Source organism: Hippoglossus stenolepis, chromosome 12, assembly GCF_022539355.2.
Source record: "Hippoglossus stenolepis isolate QCI-W04-F060 chromosome 12, HSTE1.2, whole genome shotgun sequence".
Classification (NCBI taxonomy): domain Eukaryota; kingdom Metazoa; phylum Chordata; class Actinopteri; order Pleuronectiformes; family Pleuronectidae; genus Hippoglossus; species Hippoglossus stenolepis.
Genome location: NC_061494.1, coordinates 2,581,097 through 2,605,035, shown reverse-complemented (window position 1 = coordinate 2,605,035; position 23,939 = coordinate 2,581,097). Strand labels below are relative to the sequence as shown.

The window sequence follows — 23,939 nt, the reverse complement described above, 5'->3', positions numbered from 1 at the left end:
ATGATTACAATGTGTACTGGAATAAATATTTTCTACTCAATCCATCAACATCCAAGCTACTGTATATTGTTTTTCAAAGGTGAAATACATGAGGCAGCTCACCTTATGCCCTGGAACACCTGGCTCACCCTGGATGGATAAAACACAGTGTAAACATAAGTACATATCCAGCCAGTGTGACAAATGCAGATTTACATTGACAGATACAAATGGGGACACAGATAGGTACAGGAATTCAGGCTTGGTTTGTGACCTACAAAGTCATGTTTTAACCTAAATGCTTGTGTGGTTGTTCTGCAACCCAGTTCAGCTATTACTGCTCATGCTTAAGTCTATTATGGTGAGCACAACTGAGATTCAGCTCTAAACTCACCATCTACATTGCTCTTTTTAAATAATCTGAGACAGTTGATCATGTGAAGATCCACTCATCTTATCCAAAGAAATAGAGACCAAGTGAAAACATCTTGACTTGAGCCCTGTTTCTTATGGCATGTTTTATTTGGGCCCTGAATGTGTTTGTGTGCGTGAGAGATCTTGAGAAGGCACCGTGATGCTAATGTAGTTTTTCAGAACTGCAATTTCACAGTTTGGAAAAGAGGAGAAATTTGTTTACCTTCAGTCCTGGTAAGAGCTGCAGAAAGAACAAAGATATAAGATAAAAGTCATATAAACAAACTTTCCCTAATGAGAAGGTTCTGGAAAAATAAAGGTGGAAAAGTCACTGAACCAGACTTACCCTCGGGTCTTTTCCTGGTTTGCCTGGCTCACCGGGTTTACCCTGTATGACAAGAGCAACAATTCTTCACATGTATTCTACAAAACTAACTGTGATACCAGTTGCATAGTGTAGTTTAAATTTGCAACTATTTTGTGGAAATAATAAGAGCCTGAAAATATTTACTAAGGTAATGACCTTAAACTAGCACAATAGGGAATTGAAGAACCCTTTCCTTTCATAAAATCAACATTTCCCATGGTTGTCAAAGTGAAAATGTTTAGGTTCTTAGGTGGAGACATGAAAACAAAGTCAGCTGTTTGATAGCTGAGTCATTAACAGCATGTTCAGACTGTAGGTCCTTGTTCTGACTGAAACTGTACTTGTAATATTCTTACAAGTTTTTCACTTTTCCCGGAGCAGTCTGGGTTTAAATACTGTGTTCAGATCAGATTGGACTGATGTAGGATTATAAAGTTGGGTGTGTCAGGGATTACTTTGAACAGCAGATATTGGTTTTACATGTTGCATTAAAGTGTTTTCAGGCACTTTTGCATGTTTAACAAACACATATAGTGGAACGGTGTAGCTGTGATTTGGATGTTGATGTGAATACTATTTGTAAGACTGCAAACTGATAATTCATAATCTACAGGTGGGAAACAAAGCCCGAAACATTTAGTACTAAGGAATTGGTTGATTGAACTCCATCACTTAAATCAAATCACCAATAATTCTTCTTTGTGGAACCCAGCTTGGTTCAGGTTGAGAGACATTTTTTTGTTTTTCCCCTGGCGTGACTGCAAACCATTCTTATGAAACAGTTTTCGAAAGAGTAAATCCTCCTAAAATAAAAATGTCATCATCTACTGTGGTTGCACTTTAGTCCTCGGAATACCAATTGAGAATTTCCAGCAAGAAAGTCAGTTTCTTTTCAGGCTCCAAGTTATTTGCTCTTTGCTGAACCACAATGATTTGGACCATACATAGCCTTGTCTTGGACGTGACGACAGCAAGAAACGTTCCCTTACATTGTTGTAAAGGAACAAAGTTTAGCAGAGATGCTTCTATTGCATCAGTTACATCAGAACTGGATCTCTTTTTTGAAAGAAGAGACTATTTTTAGTTTCCCTACTGACTTTGGCAACATGATAGATGGTGACCTGCCTTTTTCCAAACAGTTTCCAACAAAGCCCTCCCAGATTGTTCTATAACAAATCATCTGCCACAACAGCTTCAAGGTAATAACACATCGAATGACTTTTGGGGCAAAAAGCTGAGATGTTTTGTAAGATTGAAAATGAACAGGTGTATAAGTAGTGGGACTTACCGGTGTGCCACCAGTTCCAATCAAGCCTGGGGGTCCAGGGGGTCCTGGAAGTCCTGGGGGTCCCTGCGCTCCAGGCTCGCCCTGCTGAGAGACCTTGAGTTACAACCTGCCATGTTGGAAAGAGCCTTACCACACTGGCCATGCAGACACAACAACATCACACTACACTCCAAACCAATGCAGCAGGGGCGGAGTTGCAAAGAGGAATAGTTAGGTGGGGAGCAAGGCAAGTGGTTTAATGCTTGAGCACCGACATTCTCTCTTGATCTTGGCACTTGACTTTTCTCTGTGATATAATATTATAATCTCAAGGTTTTCAAATTAGATTCTGTGGTACTTTGAACATATTCCATGCACTTCATGAAATGTAACTTGTTCAGGTGTCTGGATATGATCATGGAGCCTTGTTACAGGGTCTTAGCAAATACCCTGGGTGAGAGGACACCAGAAAAAGACATTAGGTGTCTTTGATTATGAGACCAAAGCTGGTCCCAGACTGGAAATGATTTGACCGTAAGTACGGAAATTCAGTCATACATTGAGGAATGGTTGTGGTTATGGGAACCTTTTACTGACTTTGATGCCTTTTCAATAAATGGGGACAAAGTACCCTCAGTACCCCAGGCATCCCCGGGACCCTGGTCTGGATCCCAAGATTCAGGACCAAACAAATCATCTGTCTGTGAACGTGGGCGTAAAACTGCTTTCAAAACTTTGAGGAACAATGGATCATGACAGGGTTTGAACACAGACAGGGTTTGTAGTTTCCCCCATTATGTTACAAAGTTTGGTACTTTAGGTCCAATGATGACACCTGAGCAAGTTCTATTTGGTGAAGACCACTGGAGTGGTAAAGCTCAAGAGAAAACTAAGTGTACCTTTAGTGTAGAATATTTTGTTCCAGATGTGGTTCATGGCGTCACACAGGAAATAAGCGACATAAACCTAGTTTTAGTTTTTTTGTTTGTTCTTCTTTTAGACATTTTTCTAAGACCTTGTGCTAAAGGTTACTTGAGCTAATACTAGTTTCGTTTAGCTTTAGATATAATTAAATCACAAGAGAAAGTTTTTATTATTTATATTTGAAAGAGATAGGTTTGAGTGTGACATTGATATTTCCTGTGGTTTCTTGGTAGTAGACAGCTAATTTGTGTGTGGTTATTCTGAGGAGTCTCCACTGACGGCGAGCACCTTGGGAATTATCTCAAACCAAAACCAAGACTAAACAAAATCAAATAAAGGAAATTTAAAATGAGCACAGGATATGAAAAGAATAAACACACCTCACCGGCTCAAATAAATCTGTCAGGCTGCTACACATCCTGAAACATCTTTTGTGCTTCATCCTTCTTTTACCACTTATAAAATCTAATTTCCTGATTGCAACTGGTCTAATATTTTCTCTGTATGGAAGTATCCATTGCCATACAGGGCAATGAGTTTGGCACAAGATTTAATGTATGATGCTGTATACTGCATGATTTATTTTCACATGTGGTCCAGCTTAGACAAAACACCAAGTGCTAGGCTTACTTCAGTCACTCAGCAATCACTTTGTAACTGAAGGAGAACACACACGTACAGCAGCTCAGGAGGAGAATACGTTGCCAAGCTTCTATTCTCCTATAATGTAGAACATATCCATCTACATTGGCTCCATATTTTATCTTTCCTCCCCTATACTGCGGTGCAGAATGTGTCCAGATATGATTTATGTCTCTGGACATGTTGGGCTTTCCTTAGAGGTCATTCAGTACACATCAAGAATTGAGTACACCCCTGGTAAATATCACTGTAATGTTAAAAGAAAAAGAATCCTGAACTTAATACAATTTTACTGGTTTGTAGCCAAAGCCCAGAATCAAAATTAAATTATGATGAAAGATCCATACTACATACTTAATGCAACAAAGGTCAATACAGCCTGAGATTGATAGTTTTTTTTTAATATATATTTTGAATTATTAGCATTATCTGTGATGACAGATTGAATCCTCCTGGGCATAGATGATACCAGTGTTGTACAATTCTCTGGAGAGACGTTCTGCCATTGTCTTGGCTCTACCTTTTACTTTAAAGTATTCAAAACAAGGATTTACTATTGGATTCAAGTTGGCGAACATAGCCGATTGATTTTTGCAGTTTGTTTTGGATCATTGTCATGTTGGAAAATCCCCTCTCCTACCAAGGTCCTTGAGTCTGGGAGTCATCTTTTAATTCAGTCATCGATTATACAAACCTACTCCATCTATAAATGTCACATCCCGTACATCTTTTCTCACTCGTGCTGCCCCACAACAGCACACCCTCCTCTCCATGTTTCATGGTGAGTACTGTGCAGCCACTATTGAAGTCCTGCCCAGGTCGCAGCCAAACATGCTGGCCCTCATCTGATTCAAACCAATTCATTGTGGTTTATTCTGACCAAAGAACATTCTGCCAACATCCATGAGGCTTCTCTTCCTGTTCTAGGACAAGGTTGAATCTTGCAGTTTTGTGAGTAATGGTTTTCTTCTTGGACGCCAACCTTAAAGTTGACATAATTCAATGTCTTCCATATTGAGTCATCAGTCAGAGAAACTCAAATTCCCACAGACAATCCTTGTGCCAAGTCAGAAGCACTTACGTATCATTTTTTTAAATGCAAAATTAGGTTAAGTTCATTTTGGTTGTTTGGCTCTTCTCATACATCCTTCACCTCCTAATAACTGCTGTCCACTCGCCTACTCATGCTCCTGGACCCTCTTTCATCGGAGTCTCACAATTTGAATTCTCACTGCAGAGTTCCTCGCCAGGTGGAGACATGGAGACTCAGGCCTAAATTGACACAACTCTCAATCTGGTGCCTACAGATTCTTTTATGATCTTGTTTGGGACCAATCTTTTTTTATTTGGCGTAGCTAACCTGCTTATTTTCAAAGGACCAGTTGGATTTAAAGGATCTTTTAATATAATTTTAATAGAATATAAAAAAAAATATTTTAGTTTAGTTTAGTTTAGATTAGTGCACAATTACCTAAAACTGAGTATTGCAATGTTTTCCTTACCTAAGAATGAGCTCTTTTACTCTCATATCGAATCTCTTCCAGAGGAGCCCACATGGCGCCCTACCATGTATCTAAAGTAGCCCAGAGCAAACAAACCCTACACTAGCACTTCATACGACACTGAGGGCAAACATTTTTAATTTCACCTTACAATAGGTTCTCCTACACACATAGTTTCAGTTGGTTGCCATCTCACCGCTCACTGGTACTAAACCCTTTACATTGGTCTTTTAAAAATAAATACAATTAAATACCATACACTTCATCTTGAAATAATACAAGTCTGATAAGATGAAACAAGTTTTAAAAAATTTAATTAAATAAAACGATTTGAGAGATATTGCACAGGGATACACTAATTTTGGTTATATTATACTAATCTAGGTAGACTTTATCTCAAACATTATTTGAGAAAAATAAGGATGAAAATACACTTGTATTTCAGAAGGTTGATAGTGTGTGTCCAACTTCCCTTATCTATCTGCAGATTATGACCAGTTGGTTAGAGGGGCATTAACATCAGTTTATTAACCACACCGAGACCTACTCAGCTCATGAAACAGGAAGCTTAAATTACAAACCTCGGGCGTATGAAGTTTAAATTATGAGGAAGGAATAAGACATGTAGCATTTTGGAGCTCAAACCAGGACATATCCCTTATCTGCCTTTGCTGCCTTCTTTTTTAATAACCTATTTTAGTCTTGTCTGGGTCCTGTTTTGTTATTGAATTGAAGTCAGTGCAATGTTCCATAAAAGACTAAGAATATAATTTTTTGTGCCATTATACCTTAGATTATTTTTAAATGTTCTTTGCCTGAGACCAGGAAAATGAAGCTTTTTTGTTTGATTACTTGCCACGCATCCTTAAAAGACAAATCCTTTTCACTTTAGTAAGACTAAACATTCAAAAGCAGTAGCAGCCAAAAGTTGGTTAATTACAGCATGATGGTGGAAGGGGTCGGGGAAGTTGTGGCAACAGATGACGGCGGTTGGCAGCTACAGGGCGGACAGAGAATAGAGGGCAAGTAGGGGCAGAGAGAATTGTACCTTGAGGCGTTTTAAGATTAGAGGGCTTATTGGGGGCATGTTTCGCATGGTGATGGGCAACATCTGCTGAGGGGGAGTCACAAAGCACAGGTGGCCACCAGTGCAAAAAGGTCACGAGTCAAAGGTCACCAGGAGGCCAGAGAAAGGAAACAGGGTAGAACCAGGAGAATGATGGAAGGAGGGGGGGTTGTGGAGGAAAAAGAGAAATAGAACATGAGAGTGAAAAGCAAGAAAATGGGAAGGCAAAGGAGAGAAAAAGGAAACAAGGTTGAAGAAAGAAAAAGACAAAAAAGAGGCACCGGCACAGCAAACTATGGGCCTGGAGTGGCAAGGGGGAAGGTTGATGTATGGTGATAACAAATGTGAATGCGATCTAATTTCTGTTGTTTGCAAATCAAACATCCCTCATTGAGGATTTATGGGCATCAATTTTCCCAACAGTTAGCCAGGCCCGTAGATTGCAGCGGAGCAGAGGTGGGCGCCTGTCTTGCCACAAAGAGAGTACAGCTGCATAGTTAACAGTTCACATCCAGACTTACTGTGGCCAACTGTCCAACACAGGGCTGTACAATACGCCGCTTCTGTTGAGATGACCAGCATAATCAGATACAAGTTTAGGAGCGTGTGGTACAGGTGAGATCCCGCTGACAGCCACATACAAGTATACCCACTGACACCAAGTAGAACCAGCTGCATGCAACGTGCCTACTTTTCACATAGCGTACATATTTCCACAATTTCTATAATGCAGTTAAACTAATGAACTGTAACTTCTTTGCCCAATTCTTGACTTGACATCCACATATTTCTACCATTAGGTTAAGTTTTCGAACTCTTTTGCCATTGTCAGATCAACTGTGTAATCTTTGGGTCGATCAGCTGAAAAAATCCAGCATTATTTCTATGGAAATATATACAGCATGTTATGAGTAATTATAAGTATGGGTATGAATGTAGTAAAAGTAGGCAAGTGCGTTGCTTTGTCCCATTTCCAGCTATCCGACACCAACCTGGGCACAGGATTGAGAATATAGAAGTAAAGAGCTGCCAATATTAATAAGAAATAATTATATAAAGAAATAGATTTTATTTTCCATTTGTGCTTTTGAAAATTTTTTTAGATGAACAATTATATAAAGACTTAAAATAAATTTCAAGAAATTTCTGCAGATGCTGATTTACTAAGTTGTATTACAAGAAGAATGAATGCAATTTTCAACTTGCACTACATTTGTTTTTCAGCCCATTGTCTTTTCTGTTTGTTTGTTTGCTTGTTTGATTTTAATTTAGTTTATTTTTTTCAAAATAATTACAATTAAGTACAGAGAAAAATAAATTCCACACAGCCATAATCATAATCAATATCATTCATTTGAAATTAACTTATTTTCAAAATGACCTGAAAATTCAATTGTCACTTTTGTTATCACATTTTGCTGTACATCATGTGCACTCAAATGGAAAAATTTAAATGAAAATTAGATTTTAATATTGGCATCACTGTGCTTCAGCAATAGCTTATATACAATTAACCTTAATTCCAGTAACAATTTAACGAGCTATTGTCTCTTTCCGACAACCTTGTTATGACATTTATGTTTTTCTGTGTTTTCCTGTGGGTGGAGAGCAGAGGGATGAGGAGAGCCTTGGCTCTGGGGCACTGGCTCTCTTTGCGGCACGACTTGGTGACACCTCAGCTCAGGGTTATCTATCAGGGTGTGGAGGCACCCACAAACCTTTAACATCAGAGACTGACTGGAGCGCAAGGCAGCCAGGGTTTTCAATGGAAGATCCTGCACAAAGAGGTCCTACACACCAAGGAAGTGGTCATTTCAGTCAGTGCTGGTAAACGAGCCATAGTCCAGCCACACAAAAAAATGTCCAGTTTAAGTTTAAAGGTTCAGTGTAGGATTTAGTGGATCTATTGGGAACATTTTAATTTAATATGCAGAATGATGTTGTCACAGATTATAAACACCTGAAACTAAGCATCATTAGCTTAGAGTTACATCTTCATATCTACATCGAGAGTGGCTCCTTTTATACGGAGTCTGCCACGCAATGTTTTTACAATAGCCCAAAATGGACGAACCAAACACCGGCTACAGTGAGGGCCTTTTGCATTTCCAGGTTACCTGAAGGCCACCATAGGTTCTCCTACATGTTGGAAGCTCCGGGTGAAGGGAGAAGCGGCAATTAGTTGCGTACACTCTGCAAGCTCTCCACTAAATGTCGCTAAATCCCAAACATTGAACCTTTAAAATGATTTCAGTTCAAATGAATAGCTCAAAAGTTTTCTTTTCTTTCAGAGAGTGAGATGTTAAGGTGATTATCAAACTTATGCCTGTGTGTTAAGCACCGTGCTGGAGTCCGAATGTGCGTAGCCTAGCATAGCATGAAGACTGGAAGCAGGGGAAACAGCTATCCTAGCTCTGTGTATGGTGGAATTTTTTATTTCTTGTATATATGAAAGAAACTGTAAAATAAAAATGTGTGAGTTGGTCAACTTGGAGGTAATGCTTGGTGAACCTGTATTATAGAGAGAAATACACCATGATTAGTCAAGAAACTATTCCCACTGCTTCCAGTCTCCATGCTATAGGCTAAGCTGAGCACAACCTGACTGCAGCACTGTGCTCACTGAGGTATGAATATATTGATATCAGTCCTCTCATCTCACTGTCTGAGAGAGAGAAAAGTATTTTCCTAAAAATACTGAATCATTCCTGTAAACACATGTCATAAAGTGAGTTTTTCTTTCTTGCTGTCTTCGTCTTGAAAGGCAAACTCTCCAAACACTGAACCTTTACCTTCACCAACAGTAACCACCACCCCCAACCCCCATGGGTTTCACTACATGATTGAGGCCTGGAGTGTGAGCACACACAGGGCCTGGACCTCCCATAAAACTGCTGCAGGGGGCTGAGAAAAGAAGTGTATGAAAAACAAGATGGAGAGGTATTCGGCTTTGTTAGGGAGCTTGGCTTTCTTCCAGGCTTAAAACATCAAACCCCAAAACCTCTCTGGGTCCTTCTTCCTCTGGACTCCCCATTCTGAAATTTGTCTGGCCTGAGGCATTTGCAGTTCAGAGATGTATATCACAAAATGATGCATTACTGATAACAGCTCATAAAAAAACATCCCGACATGCATCACACTGTTATTTTGAGGGGCCTTAATACAGTGGTGGTTTAATAACTGAAAGGTTGAATTACGCTGGGAATGGACTAAGCTATCTAAAAAATCCCCATGTACACAGGAGACTCATTCTTGGCACCACCACACACACAGACTCTTATCATGTCTGACTGTGTGCTGCCTGTAATTGCCCTGTTTTTTTTTCTTCTCAACTAGCCAAACCCCAGAGTTCATGGGCCAAAGAGCTGCAGAGCTCCGCATGTGCTACGCATCACTGTGCTAGCAGACATGTGTCTGTCCAGCTTATGCAGTGGTTTCTCCTGTTGCAACTTTTCTTTTCTGTCTCCTCTGCAAAGACAATGTTTAAAACTTAAGGGTTGACAATAGAACAGATTCAGCTTGTGTCACTATAAACAACAATTTACAATGCAATAGGTGTATCCATTTCTGAATTTTACCTTAAACATTGATGATGAGGTGGGAGCGAGAAAGAAGCGATTGCACCATAATGTGTTCTTACCCGGTGTGTGTAGTCTCCACATACGCCCTGGAGAGAACAGAAGAACAAAGTACAATCAGAAATCAGATGTTTTCACAGACCTTTATACTAAGTGGTCATAGTTTTATACTAAAGATGTTATAGGTGATGATCAGCTATGATAAGTGCAGGTCAGCCTTTGAAAACAGTCTATGCTCTGAGGCTTAAGAGCTTGGCCTGTAGTCGGAGGGAACATCCTGATGATGTCATGGTGATGTCATCAGATATATTCATCTTGGGTTCGGAGAGTAACAATTTGTATCAGAAATACAACTTTTTCTAAAAATCTACCAAAAATATAGCATTACAATGCTAATTAGATGAAGCACTCCTTCGATAGGCCCCAAAGTCGACGATCTGAACAAGGCTGGTAAACCCTGTGAGTGAGTAAGTTACTCATTGGTCAAATTGTGAAACTACTGAAAACCATGTCTCACCTTTTCTCCTTTGGGTCCAAGTTCCCCCTATAAAGCAAAAACATGTGGTTATATAGTTAGCTTTTAAATAAATCTGGAGAGAAAAGGTAGATTAACATTTTAGAAACTTACTGGCTGTCCTTTAGGACCACGCTGACCCTGAAAGACACCGGCAATGCAGTCAGTCTTAAAGATTAATTTAGGAATTGATTTTCATCCAAACACAAATTCCTTTCATTATGACTTTGGGGGTTCCAAAGCAAAAGTTCAAACAGGCAACTAAAGTGAGCTTAACAGCAACATAAGGTTCAATGACATTTTACATCCAAGGCTAAAGCTGCTCAAATGTGAGCTTCACTGCTGGTAATAATATTATCGTGCAATTCAGCTTCTGAAGAATGTAAGAAATGCTCACCATGTCTCCCTTCCCTCCGTTCTGACCCTGTGTAAACATTAAAACACGAATGAGTGCAGGGGATAAAATCACTAATCTCAATCTAAATAAATTGATTGATATAGTTATTTTGTTATAAAGACTCTTAGAAACGGCCATATCATGTTTAACCACAACCTGTAATAATAGTAATGACGCTAATAGAGATTTTATTACAATAATAACCATAATCATTCTTAGCTTAATTATTGCTCATTTTCTCCACAGGGAGCTGGAATCTGGCCCCTGACTGAACACACCACTAATGTTCACTAGTTATCCACTAATTTAACTATCTGACAGCTGAGAGGAAACTCACAGATTTGCCATCCAAACCAATTGGACCCTAGAATGAAAGAAAAGAGAGAGAGAGAGATATTAGAGAATATGAAGAGCAGCGATTGCATCACAAACAGCACTGCAGCGGAGCAGCGCTCCTCTCCGATAGCAGAGAAGTTATTCTGTACCATTTCTGATTATGTATGGCTTGTGTTGAAGGAAACATCTATAGAACTTGAATGAGTTTCTATATAACATAGTCAAAACATTTTAATAGACAAAAAATAAGTTAAGACAACATTGACTATAACCCTCTAAATTTGTACAATTAAACATGCAGATATAGGTTGATAAAGTTGTCTCACACTATTAAATATTAATATATATATATATTAACATATATGTTGACAATATAAAAAACTACTACTACTTCTACTCTTGCCTTGAGCCAATAACCACTTTCTTGTGTAGAAAATAATCTCAGAATGAACAGACATTGCAGTCGTATTAATTCAACTATTGAAAGTAATCATTTACAGAATTAACACAACAAACATCACAGTGATGACTCACCGGAAAGCCTGGAAAGCCTCGTGTTCCGGGTTGTCCCTAGAGAGAAGCAGAAAAAGCCTCATTGAGTTTGTTGTCATTCTTAAAGTATGGTGGGATAATCAGTTGGAGGTAGTTTAGTCAAAGGAGATACCAGGGCTGTTCAGCCTTTTTGAAAAGATGCTAAAGCTTGTCAAAGAGCAAATTATAAGATCGAGAATTAACTTCCATGATCAACACAATTGTGGAAAAAGAGTCTTGAAAAATCTCAATGACAAAGATCCATCCACTCGACCATGACATAAGTTTTATTTTGTCAAGTAAAAAAGTATCACTCACAACCACTTACTCAAAAAATGTCCTTAGAGAAATCGAGATGCAGTGAAGGTAAAAAGCTTCTGTAAAGGCTTATGAATTAAATATATTTAGGTAGAGTGTTTCCAAGGTCAAGGGTTGCCTTTCAAATTGGCATGGAAATGCATTTTGCATTGAAAACTACAATCATTTCCCTTAACAATTTTCCCTGCATACATCGTTGTGTACGTGCTAATGAACACCATGCACACACACACGCACACACACACGCGCACACACACACACACACACACACACACACACACACACACACACACACACACACACACACACACACACACACACACACACACACACACTCACAGTGGAAATTATCTCTGCACCGATCTATCCAACCTGATGACCTGATGACAATGTGGCAAAGAAGTCAGGGCACTTGGGCACTTGGCTGACGTAAGCAGCCATTTCCTCTTGTTCCTTTCACCTCTCTGTTGAAATACCTTCGTTGTTTCATCTATGGTCACTACTGGAGTTCCTCATGTCAGTTTCACCTGCTGTGGTAAACAAGCTTCTAAGTGTTAGGGACTGACTGGCTCTCTAAGTTCAAGACTTGGCTCCTACTGTGCGGAGCTTCCTCCACAGCCTGTTACTCATTAGAAATGCCTATTACCATCCAGGAAGTGTGGGCACACACAGGTATAGATTGTAATAGCCATCAATTAGAAAAACAGATGTGTGCTCCACTTAAGTTGACTGGGCTCTTGGTTCTGCCATATTTTGCAACTTAGGAGGCAATATTGTCCCGGAAATTGAAAACAAAAACTTAAGTAATTTTTCCTCCCAAGATTTGGGGTTTTAACAAGAGGAACCATTGAGGCCTGGTGCCTGATGACAAACACTGACCCCAGTTGGACCAGGATGAGGTTTCTCACTCTGCTTCCTGATAAAACAAGCATGACTAATGATCCAATTTATGGCCAAATTACACCTCCAATCCAGTTGAACAATGCTGCTGTCTCTACAGTCTGTAAAGAAACGTATTATTCCATCATTTGTGGTGAATTCTTCCAGTCTTGAACAAAGACGGTTTTAAACCTGAGCCCCGAACCGCTCAAGTCTAGAAAGAACAAGTCACTCAGTCACTCCAATTGTCAGGTTTAATCAACAGAAATGAAACATGTCGGTCAGTGTCAGACAGGCTGATGCGTTAAGCAGAAGTCTACTAAAATGGTAGCCCATGAAAAAATTCTGGCATGCAGGCAGGCAGCGGTAATTGAAGATAAGAGGTTTATTAGGTGTAGGAACATGTGAAGATACTTACAGGAGGTCCTCTTGGTCCAATGATAGATAGACCTGGCTCGCCTGGTGCTCCCTGTGGACAGATAGAAAGACAGGAAGAAAACATAAGTTGCTTTCCAAGTCAACCCCAGAGATCAGTGAAATTCAGCACATCGATGCATTCCTCCGAAGGTAAATACAGTAGCAACAGACGGGGAAAATGACTCCACCAGCACCTACACACAATGTGTCTACTTCCAACACAAACAGTAAATACCACTTCTCAGACAACCATGGTGGACATGCATAACAGTGTAAAGCTCTGAAAGTTTCACAGTAACGTTAATCTGCGTTGCCTTGTGAAATAGCTGGTGCTAGAAGCTTAGTGAGTATTTGAAGGGAATATTGGATCTTCAAATGTGATTATTGGGGTCAGATGGTCAGGTTTTAGTATTTCTGAAACAGCAGAATCTGAAATTTTTACTCATGAGTCCCGAGAGTTTTACTCAGAATCATGAGGAAAACGAAAAAACATCAAGAAATGTGAGGCTGAAGTGACGCAGACTCACCAACACTGCACAGTTGAAGACTGAAAAACGTAGCCTGGTCTGATGAATCAGGATTTCTACTGAGGCTTCTGTTTTTAAACTTTAGGACATTAATAGCCCCCAATCAGTCATGGTTTGATCTCAGTATTGTTTCTGTCTATTTTCATCCCTTAATGGCCACAGTTTACCATCTTCTAATGGCCACTTCCAGCAGGATAATGCTGCTAAAACTGGTTTCATTAGCAGGACAGTGAGTTCAGTGAATGTCAGTGATCTCCCCAGAGTCACCAGATGTGAATCCACAGAGATGATGTGATGTAGTCATGTCAACATGGAGCAGAATCTCAAAGGAAAGTTTCCACAATCTTGTGGAATCAGTGTCAAAGAACTGAGGCTGTTTTTAGAAAGGCCCTTCCAAGTATCAGTATGGTGTTCCTAATAATGTGCTCAGGCTGTGTATCTTTCTTGTCTACTAAAATGGTAGCCCATTAAAATAAAAAGGAAGCCAAAAGATTATTTTAGATTTTCATCTGAAGAGTGATCCAAGCAGCAGCCCCTCCATTTCCCTGCACTTGGGGGGGGGGTCAGGTTACTATTTCTGTTTCCTCGTGCTTGGCTAACAACCACTTATCACGGTGGTGTGACAGTCAAGAATGTGCTGTGCGTTTCCTTTTCGAAGCACACTCGACCCTACACATCACAAATCCTGTTGTATTAGAAGAAAACAAATCTATAAATCTGCTGTTTCCGCATTTCATACATTTGTCAACATTGTCAAGAGTCAATGTCAGTGGACACATATTCGTCATCATCCTTTCATAGCGTTGCATATAAATTGTATGTCAATTATTCCTTTGGCTCTGTTTTAACTCAGATGCTGAATGTTACTTTTCTTCACCAGCGAGTTGCTAACTTTGTCTGTCTGCTGTTTGGTGCCTGGCAGGTGGCACTGCTGCAAAAAAAGTTGGTAAGAAAATCTGCTTGCTGGAAAACCAAAAAGTCCAGTAAGGAGGCTAAAAAGCTGTAGAGCTGATGGGGGGGACCCCAGATTTATCGATAATATCACAAAAGTGAGCACATATGGTCAATTTAGTCATTGTTAGAAGGAAATTGTTTACCACTGCAGGTGAAAAGAAAAAGAAACCTTTGGGGAAATATGGTCAGTCACTGAAGTTCATTTCCAAAACTGCTCGGCTTGAACTTTGAAGGGGCTCTATGGAGTTTTCTTTTTACATTTAGAGTTTCATATTAAAATGCAGTCTGTGTATCCTTGAGGCCGGATAAATGTGGTGAATACATGTCCTTCCTCATTAAATATTAAAGCCCCAGTTCTGTAACTTTCATTGTTTACATTCATGTTTTTTGGCATTCACTTTCGCTGCCTTTTCTTTCCATTGGCTACATCCCCACGAATTCGTCTTGCTTTTTGCCCTTGCTGTTCCTCGTTCAATGGCCGCAACCAAGGTTCATTTCTTTGTTACATTGAATATATTTGATCTGGTTACTTTTGGTCTCATATTGCAATTTAAGGAGCGTACTAAGACTTATGTATGCCTTGTTGTCATCACCTAAATGGGCTATGTCTACGCCTACTGCATCTCTACTTGACATTGATTGGTTTGTAGACAGACGTGATTATTAAAGACAAAAAATATATATTTCCATTTTAATGAATTAATAGATGGGTTCACTTGGTTAATTTTGTTGCCATTGGGCGGCTGTGGCCGAGGGGTAGAGCGGTCGTTCTCCAACCTGAAGGTCGGCAGTACGATCCCCAGTCTTCCCCATCTGCATGCTGAAGTGTCCTTGGGCAAGATGCTGAACCCTGAATTGCCCCTCATAGAACAACAAAGTGCTGCTAATAGATGCACTGTGTGTGTGTGAATGGGTGAAAGTAAAACTGTACTGTAAAGAGCTTTGAGTGGTCATCAAGACTAGAAAAGCGCTATATAAATACTAAACCATTTACCACTGTAATATAATAGGGTGTCACTACCAAACGTTAAATCGTCTGAGGTGAAGCCTACAAGCAGTCCTGTTAGCTTCCTCGACTCCTTTTTCTTCTTCTGTAGCTCAATGCTGTCCCAACTTCCAGCAATTAGTCCGAAGGTCTGAACTATTTAGGTTTCATCCTCCAAATGACCCGAATCAGGGTTTGTTTGATCTGGACCAGGACCACCTCTTAATATTGGACAAAGGTTTTGTCCATCGGCCCAGACTGTGGTCCGAGGCACCTTTCACACCTGTTACTTTCATTCAGACGAAGGCATGGACCAAACCAGGTGTGAAAGCCCTCGAAACCAACTGCAGAGTACTTCTTCCTGTTCACATGGTCATGTGATAATGCATTTCCAGGTATGTTATGAATCTGATACATTCTCTTTTACAACAAAGATTTTTAAGCAGTTGTAGCCGCTGATCTTTGGAATGGTGTGAAAACTTTGATAAGCATCACTCACATGCTCTGTGTCTTTGTGAGCATGCACAAGACTGGAAAAAAATGGACTCCCTCTAAAGCATTGCTTCATAGCGATCTCAGTGATGAAACATTCCAATTTGACTTGTGAGCAGCCAAGCATTTTACTGGATGGAACCCGCAGGTCTGAGCTGATTTTCACTGACGAACCACCGACACGATGTAGCAAACATCGGACATTTTGTGGGTAGAGTTCATAACATTGATGTGAATAAAAGGGATTATTTAGATTTTTATGTCCTTGTTCTGCTGACATTGGCAAATTTACTTTTGCATTTCATGAAGCCAAGAGGGACGTGGTGGGCCTCCAGTAAAACATGCCTCACATGCAATTTTCACCTTGAGGCTAATATCAATCTTTTCCCTCCCAGCTGGCAGCTCATATTTACAGTAAGAACATGACAGAGAGCTGAGATTTAACTGTGGCCGGACACACCAGAAACAGCATTATTTATCTCAACGTGTAACTCTATTCATTCTACTTTCTCTTTGAGAATCTCCTCGTGCACTCTGCTGTGGCCTCTATAAATGTCGCTCTGCTTTCTTTGGGGAATCTTAAATTATAACTTTTTGACGCTTATGTGACAAATTGTTACTATTGTGTTTCAATGTGTAAAGAGCTCAGGTAATCCAACCAGGGTGGGAAAACATTTATAGAATGGGATTCTGATGCTGTTTAAAAATACAGACTTCAGTTCCTGATATAAATCGCATGCTACCTGTACACACAATACAGCTGTGCACTAGCCACTAGCACCACCACCCACCATCTTTGCAATGTCTCAAATGACAGCCTATTTTATATGTCAACCTTTTATTACAACTCATCCTACTTGTGCTGATGACAAGCAGACTGCATTCACCGCACGTGATCAAACTAACGAAAGACACCAAACCAAAGCCAGGAAATGAGAGGACAAAGCTGCAGTTTGTCTTCGGCTTGTGCTACATTGCATAATCCTGCTAAATGCACATGCTCCTAAACTTACCTTCTCCCCTGAGCGTCCTTTTAAGGCCTGGGATCAGTCACAGCAGACACAGTAGCATGCAAAAAGGTGTGAGGGGAGGAGAGAGACACAAGAGAGAGAGGAACCAGTGTTAGAGTCATGGAGACGGTTCAGGACATGCAGCATCCTCCAGCACTAGTGATGGGGACGGGATGGGGACAGAGCTAAGGGGAGCTAGTATATGTGTCAGTTAAGTGGAGCTGAATGGAAACAAAAGGCCTCAATGTGTTTCAAACAAAGTGCAAGTCAGATTGTTTGAACAGTGTCTGAAACATTCTTTCTTACAATAGAATCAGGTCCAAACATTGTTGTAACTTTTTATTTATATTATATTATATTATATTATATTATATTATATTATATCATATTTGACTGGACAGCTGTCAAGGAGATAGTCCATATAATATAATACTCATGTTACATAAGTTGAAAAAGAGACCAATGTCTTGAGATGCTTTTGCCTTTAGATGTGGTACATTCTGAGATATTAAGGTTTTTCATTAATGCAAAGTAACAACTTACATTTAGTTAATTAAAACAAGTGCTGCACTCAATTACAATTTTGAGGTACTTGTATTTTACTCAGGTTTTTCCATTTTATGCTACTTTATACTCCACTACATGGCGAGATATATTGTAGGCTACTTCATTAATTCAGTTTTAGTTATTAGTTAATTTTAAGATGGCGATTTTACACCGTGGATAAGATAACAAGCTTTTAACATACAACATACTGTCATATTTCAGACATGTTTGAGTTAACAGATCAACCAAACAGTAATTTATTATATGATTTAATTTTAATAAATGTTCAAATTATCAAATATCTTAATATTAAACCAAAAATCAGAAAAAAAGATGTGTTTGATCCGATTTGATTTGTCGTGTGTCCATTTTTTGAGAACTATAATAAGAACCAGCTCCATATGGAGCAGCTACAACAGCTACATGCTGCCCACATACTGATGCATCAGTGTTAATCATCTAATGATGTTAAACAGTGATATATAATAATATATCAGTCAATTAGACCAAAACTGACTTTTTACTTTAATACTTCAACTACATTTTGCTTCTGATACTTATGTACTATCCTGCATGACCTTTACTTTTGATTGCATACATTTTTGCATATTGGTACTTTTACTTAAGTAAAGGTTCTGAATACTTCTTTTACCACTGATGATTGCTGTAGGGTAAAAAGCTACAGCCTAAGGACAGTCAGTCAGTGCAGCGTCAAGAGGGACTATTTTATCAGACACCGTGATACAACAAATCTGAGTAGGGGTTAAATATGTTACTTCACTGAGGGAAACACAGATCTGTTTCAAGAGCAGAGTTAGACAAACACTTCAGTTCACCAGTTCTGGCCTTTCACTTCAAATCAGAGCAAAATATGTCAGTATTGTTCACCTTTAATGAATCAGATATGATCCAATTTTGGTCATAATGTATTTATTGCAGACTTTCCCAGCTTTACACTGAATTTATTCTAATGCATTTAATTCACAGTAACCACATTGTAAAACTTGTTTCAGAGGCCTTTATGGCTCTTTGGAATATAAATATAGGATATCTGTTACTAAAAGCCTCAGTTAGTTGCTCTTGGCATTCAAATATTCTCATACTTCAGCACTCTGACTTATTTTCATGCTGTCAAAATTCCTGTGCAAGGTGAGAGGCCTGTAAGCTACGGAGACCACACTGCAATCTGAGTAAAACTATGTTTTAAACAATATCCACATGTGGCAGGGCTGAAACTGTTTGATATATGGCTATATCAAAAGGAAATATTCATAATGAATTGTGTGGTAACCTTGTAAATTACAGGCTGCAGTGACTACAAAAAATACCTGAGTAAAAATATTTTTAGTAACTTTATATTGTTTGTTATTGCTAATGCTGTATTTGGTAATTACATTTACTTTGTGAAATGTTAAGTGGATACCTCCTGACATTGCTGTGAGATTACTGGTCTGTAAATTATAAGGCCTTGGTCTGTTGACTTTTCAATTTCTGCACACATGAAACAATGTGGGAAGGCAATATATGCTGGTACAAACATGACAGAAAATGTGGGACTAATTAAACTACTGTGATGTGAAACATAACATACGCTTAGAATATCTGTAGCAGTGGTAACAGCATTACAATGTGCACGTTTTTGTTCTCGATGCAACATTATCATCAGTGTAACGTTCAGTTAAAGGCCCCAAACACCTCTGCAGTTATGTTGGTTGGTTTAGACCTCTGCCTGGAGGGGGGTAATTGCAATGATAAAGGTGGCATTTGTCCCGCCCTTGCAGAAACAACATAGCAGACGAAAGAGTGAAGTACACCTTCAAAGAGCAGCCATGATTAGTAAAATATCCTGTGTGGGTTTGCCATAGGTGTGCAGGGCCTTTAAGACTATATGCATTTTAAGCATGAAAACAGCAGCCTTATTCTTAAATCAATGCTTTCTGTACAGCTGATATGCTGCTTTCACCATTGCCTGTGTTATGAATGTAGCCACTACTATAGTGTGCGTCATACTCAAACTCACCATTCTCCCTGGTATTCCCATACTTCCTTTGTCACCCTATTGACCGGTGCAAATTCAGAAGAAACACGGGTCATTAAGAACATTAGAGTGGAGACTGAAGTGAACTCTTAAAGGGATACCTTGCCATTCGACTTATGGGCCATCCTTGACCATTACAAAGTACATTTAAGATTTAATCTCATCTATGTTAACCATATTTAATTTGAATTCAACTGTAGCATGATAAGAAGAGCAGCTGCCACATTTAAGTTTTACTGAATTGGTGTCACTGTTAGAATTGATCAGTGAACGGAATGGGTCCTAGTGCAGGTAAAGAGATGCTAATGCTGGATATTCACAGTTTGTTTTAAAAAGTCTTGATGACATGGTATCCATTTAAAGACTCCTTTGTGTTGTTTAGTCGGTTCACCATGCCATGCCTAATGTGGAGACTAGAGACAAGCAGTTCATGATGCTGAAAGAAAAAAAAGCTATTCTGAGGCAATCACTTCCAGCCCAAGACTCAAGATAGATCTGAGATAATGTTGCAAAGCAGCAGGGGGCAGGGTGACTTTCACAAATAGGCAGCAGTCTGACATCTGACAGCAGTGAGACAGATCAGGACATCTGAGAGCGGTGAGACAGATCAGGCGTCTGACAGCAGTGAGACAGATCAGGGCATCTGACAGCAGTGAGACTAGAGGGACTTGTCTTGGGTCTTAAAGAGCTCATGCACTGCTAGTTCACAGCTATACTGCTAACTTCCAATCTGCTGCAGTCAACAACCTCCACCATCACACACCTACTTTCTCTCTTTATTACCCACTTGCAATGCAAACAACTTACCCACTGAACTATCCCTTAAAGCAGCTGCACTACTTGTGAAACAATATTTGGTCTGAAACTTCGGAAATCTACTGCAGATCTTACAGAGATGAAAAAGAAGTGTAATCTACTTGTTCACCTGCTATTGCTGCCTCCTATTAGGAAGAGAAGTCTGTTGAAGTAATCTTCTGAAGTTCAAGTTCAGTTTCCACACAAATCTGTGCATTTGTAAAATAATGATATACCTGATCTCAGAAGGGTGGAGGCTGAGTCAAGGGCAGCTTGACAAGCAAACTTGTCTGTAGCTAGCTATAGTCAGTCACCCGTCAGTGATCCCAGGTTTTATTCTCAATGCACAAAAGTCCAAAACAAGCTGGACCCTTATTTTCTCTCACATTACGTCAGTGAAGCACATAACATGCCAAAGACCAATAGCCCCCTCAAATTCAATCAAGCTGCACCACATTTGTCACTCTAATAAAAATCATTCCCCTAACTTTGTCTGATGTTTTTTCATCAAGACCCATGAATAAGGCTAGTAACTGCAGGTAAGTCACAATGTGACTCACAATGTAAATGGATGCTGAAAGAGACACAAAGCGGAGGGGCAGCTGTTTCTGGTGGAGACAAGCAAACTTGCCTAGAAAAGAACAATACATCTATTGCATGTCAGTCATGTCTCATGACTGTTATGATAGTCTGCATGACAACCAGCATTGCTGAGCATCAAAGCTGGAGCACATGGTCACTAGATGAATGGCTGTAAGAAGCTTAAGTCAAAATTCACATCTTTTTCTTGCAATAAAATGTATCGCTAGGAAGTTTCTGTTCAGAACCTAATTTTGGCCAAGAATTATGGAAGACTTTGTAAATGCTACCAGAATAATCCCATTTGAAGTCCAGTGAGTATCAGGTGAATGGTAAATTTGTCCGATCAGATGTTGGAATGGTCCATGCTGGTGTCTGAGTGAAATCTTCTCAAGCAGTATATACCCTAGTGAAGCTATGGTGCTTGTCTTATATATTTTGATCGAACATGTAGCGCCAATCATTTCTTCTATGGAGTCTGAGTCTGAACATGGTTTCAGCTGTTTTCAGTCCTGGTACATCAGATTTGGAAGTATCTCTTTCATTAGTCATATGGCATATTTTTAAAGCACTTAAATACTATCAGGCTACAGCTGTGTTCTTTGAAGCCCTGTCCAAGCTTCTGAGTTAAACCCAGACCTTGGGAAAAATGGCACCACCAAAAGTGGTTTTGATCCAGAGCACAGGGCTAACATGATTTACATGATTATTTGCTGTGACCACAAAATACAACCTTCACTATAAAGTAGGGTTTTGTAGCCATGAGACGGACCGAGTGCCTTGTAAACCCTCGGCCAGTTTATGTGTTGCACTACACTTCCACAGACAGAAACCACATCACTGCCGCACTATTCTTTCTGCTCTACGTCCCAAGCATGTTTCTACAATACTAAACTATCCCTGCCTAAAAGATATAGGTCAAGTAGGCTGTTTTCCCTTTTCACCTTTCCCCTGTAGAGCCTGTCACTCTCTCTGTGGTTTTCAGAGTTATTACGGCCTTGGTAGTCTCACCACACACACACACACAAACTAAGCCTTGAGCTGACAAACACATTGCAGTCAAAAGGATTAATGCAGGTCCTTAGCAGTGGAATGTCAAGGTGTCTGTGGTGTATCTACAGTGTTAATGAGACACAGCTGGACCTCATATTCAGGCCAAACATACACAAACATGTACTTCTATCTCTGTGAAGACGCTCACTGATATAATCCAACCCCTGCCTCCTAGCTGTAACCTTAACCATCCCAACAGAATATAACCCTACACCTGAATCTAACTTGAACCTTAAGACTGAGTGTCAAACCTCAAACAGCCTTTGAAAGGTGTGTCAGAAAGTGAGGACCAGCCAAAATGTCCTCACTTCCACACCTTCATGAAACCATGAGTTGCGATGCAGCAGATAAAGATGACTGCAAAAATCTCACGGTAGCTTTTATGAGTTATGACTGAATCGTCAATTCTGAAAGTTGCATGTGTCTAGCCAAGCGGTTAGTAGGAATTCTAGGAATACTGCACAAAGTGAGCTTGGTCCGCATGTATGTGGGGAAATATAAGTGAGTGTGTGAAAGGCAAGGAAGGAGAAAAGTGTTTAAAATACATCGATCATATATGTGGGTTCTAATTCCTTTAAGACCTATATAAGTATGACCACCTAGTATGAAAAACATTGCTCCCTTATTTGCTGTTACGGGTTCTCTTTCAAAAAAACACATCTTCCCCCCATCATTCTGTCAAAGACTGCTTGTGACTTCATTTCCCGCTGCTCAACGGAAGTAATCAATCACAAATCGTTGCAAAGAATATCATCCACCCTTTGACATAGAGAGTCAACCCTTTGCTTCTTGTAACTGGCAACATAGCACAAAGGTCAGACACTAGATGGCCACCTGTTTTCAGTAAAGGAACCCTGTGAGTTTGACATGTTGACTAGGTCAGCAGAGGGAAGGAGTGAAGAGCGAGTGTTAGATTGGAAAGAAAAGAGGGTTAGATATGACAAAACAGTAGACCATTTGCAAGCATTACAGTACATTCCAGCTGTAGCAGAAATAAGGAAAGCATTTTAGTGAAAACAACTAAGAGGCCATGTTGTTTTGAATTGATAGGGTTTTAAAGCTATAAGCATTTAGTTTCACTGCTGTATTGACATCTCTGAAGTTTCTAGAGTAATCACAGAAAAAAAATAGAGGTTGTTCAGTGATTTCTATTCCCATGGTAAATGTGTCTAGATATATTTGAGTTCAATAACAGTTTAACGGTTGATGATTGGTTGTACACAAGGTTCAAGTTGGAGTCATACCCTCATGTTTTCTTAGATATATATATACACAACTGCTTTGCAGTAGAAAATGTGTTTGGTAGGAAACTTAATCCTGCATAGATTCATTTTGTTTCTTAAAAAATCATTATACAAATCTACAATATATTATGATTCATGTAAATATTGTGTTCACTTAATTTATTTCCCATATTAAACTGCTACCCTTTTCTAACTGAAAGAGTTGGGAGGGGAACTGTGTTTCAGTGGTATAAACCTGTTCTGAAAAATAATGACAATAATCTATTTTGTTATTAACCCAAATAAGCCAACTATCAGGATGATGATGCCATATTCTGAAAACCTTAACCTGAATAAGATCATACTAATAATCGGATTAAGACATGTGGAATATCTGACCTCACATTATAACGTTCTATTTGGCGTTTGGCGACATCAACATACAGCAATTACCATCTCTTTGACAATGCTTGTCCTTGGTTTAAACAAGATGGAATGAAAGGATTTGAGACTTTTGCAAATTTAGAAAGAAAACACGCAAAATGTTATACAGTACAATTATACTTTAAACAATTTCAGGTATAAGGGTTATACAAGAGGCGGATT

The 23,939-nt window shown here is 39.4% G+C and overlaps 1 protein-coding gene across 26 annotated transcripts in view; it reads right to left on the bottom strand.

Moving 5' to 3' along the window:
- The window catches only part of col13a1 (collagen, type XIII, alpha 1), a 107,899-nt gene that overhangs the window by 33,279 nt on the left and 50,681 nt on the right, over positions 1 to 23,939 (bottom strand). For 10 of the 26 annotated variants that reach the window (XM_035172122.2, XM_035172124.2, XM_035172132.2 and 7 more), the window contains exons 5-19: positions 19,666 to 19,701; positions 17,103 to 17,129; positions 13,133 to 13,183; positions 11,521 to 11,556; positions 10,988 to 11,014; positions 10,651 to 10,677; positions 10,368 to 10,394; positions 10,257 to 10,283; positions 9,802 to 9,828; positions 7,880 to 7,951; positions 6,144 to 6,206; positions 2,049 to 2,132; positions 740 to 781; positions 617 to 634; positions 103 to 129 (exon numbers count right to left, since the gene is read on the bottom strand). In XM_035172122.2, the coding sequence (XP_035028013.1) occupies positions 103 to 129; positions 617 to 634; positions 740 to 781; positions 2,049 to 2,132; positions 6,144 to 6,206; positions 7,880 to 7,951; positions 9,802 to 9,828; positions 10,257 to 10,283; positions 10,368 to 10,394; positions 10,651 to 10,677; positions 10,988 to 11,014; positions 11,521 to 11,556; positions 13,133 to 13,183; positions 17,103 to 17,129; positions 19,666 to 19,701 (591 nt within the window). Of the gene's footprint in view, positions 1 to 102; positions 130 to 616; positions 635 to 739; positions 782 to 2,048; positions 2,133 to 6,143; positions 6,210 to 6,682; positions 6,725 to 7,879; positions 7,952 to 9,801; positions 9,829 to 10,256; positions 10,284 to 10,367; positions 10,395 to 10,650; positions 10,678 to 10,987; positions 11,015 to 11,520; positions 11,557 to 13,132; positions 13,184 to 17,102; positions 17,130 to 19,665; positions 19,702 to 23,939 lie in introns of all 26 variants that reach the window. The other 16 variants (XM_035172143.2, XM_047342292.1, XM_035172149.2 and 13 more) reach the window with 13 other exon arrangements.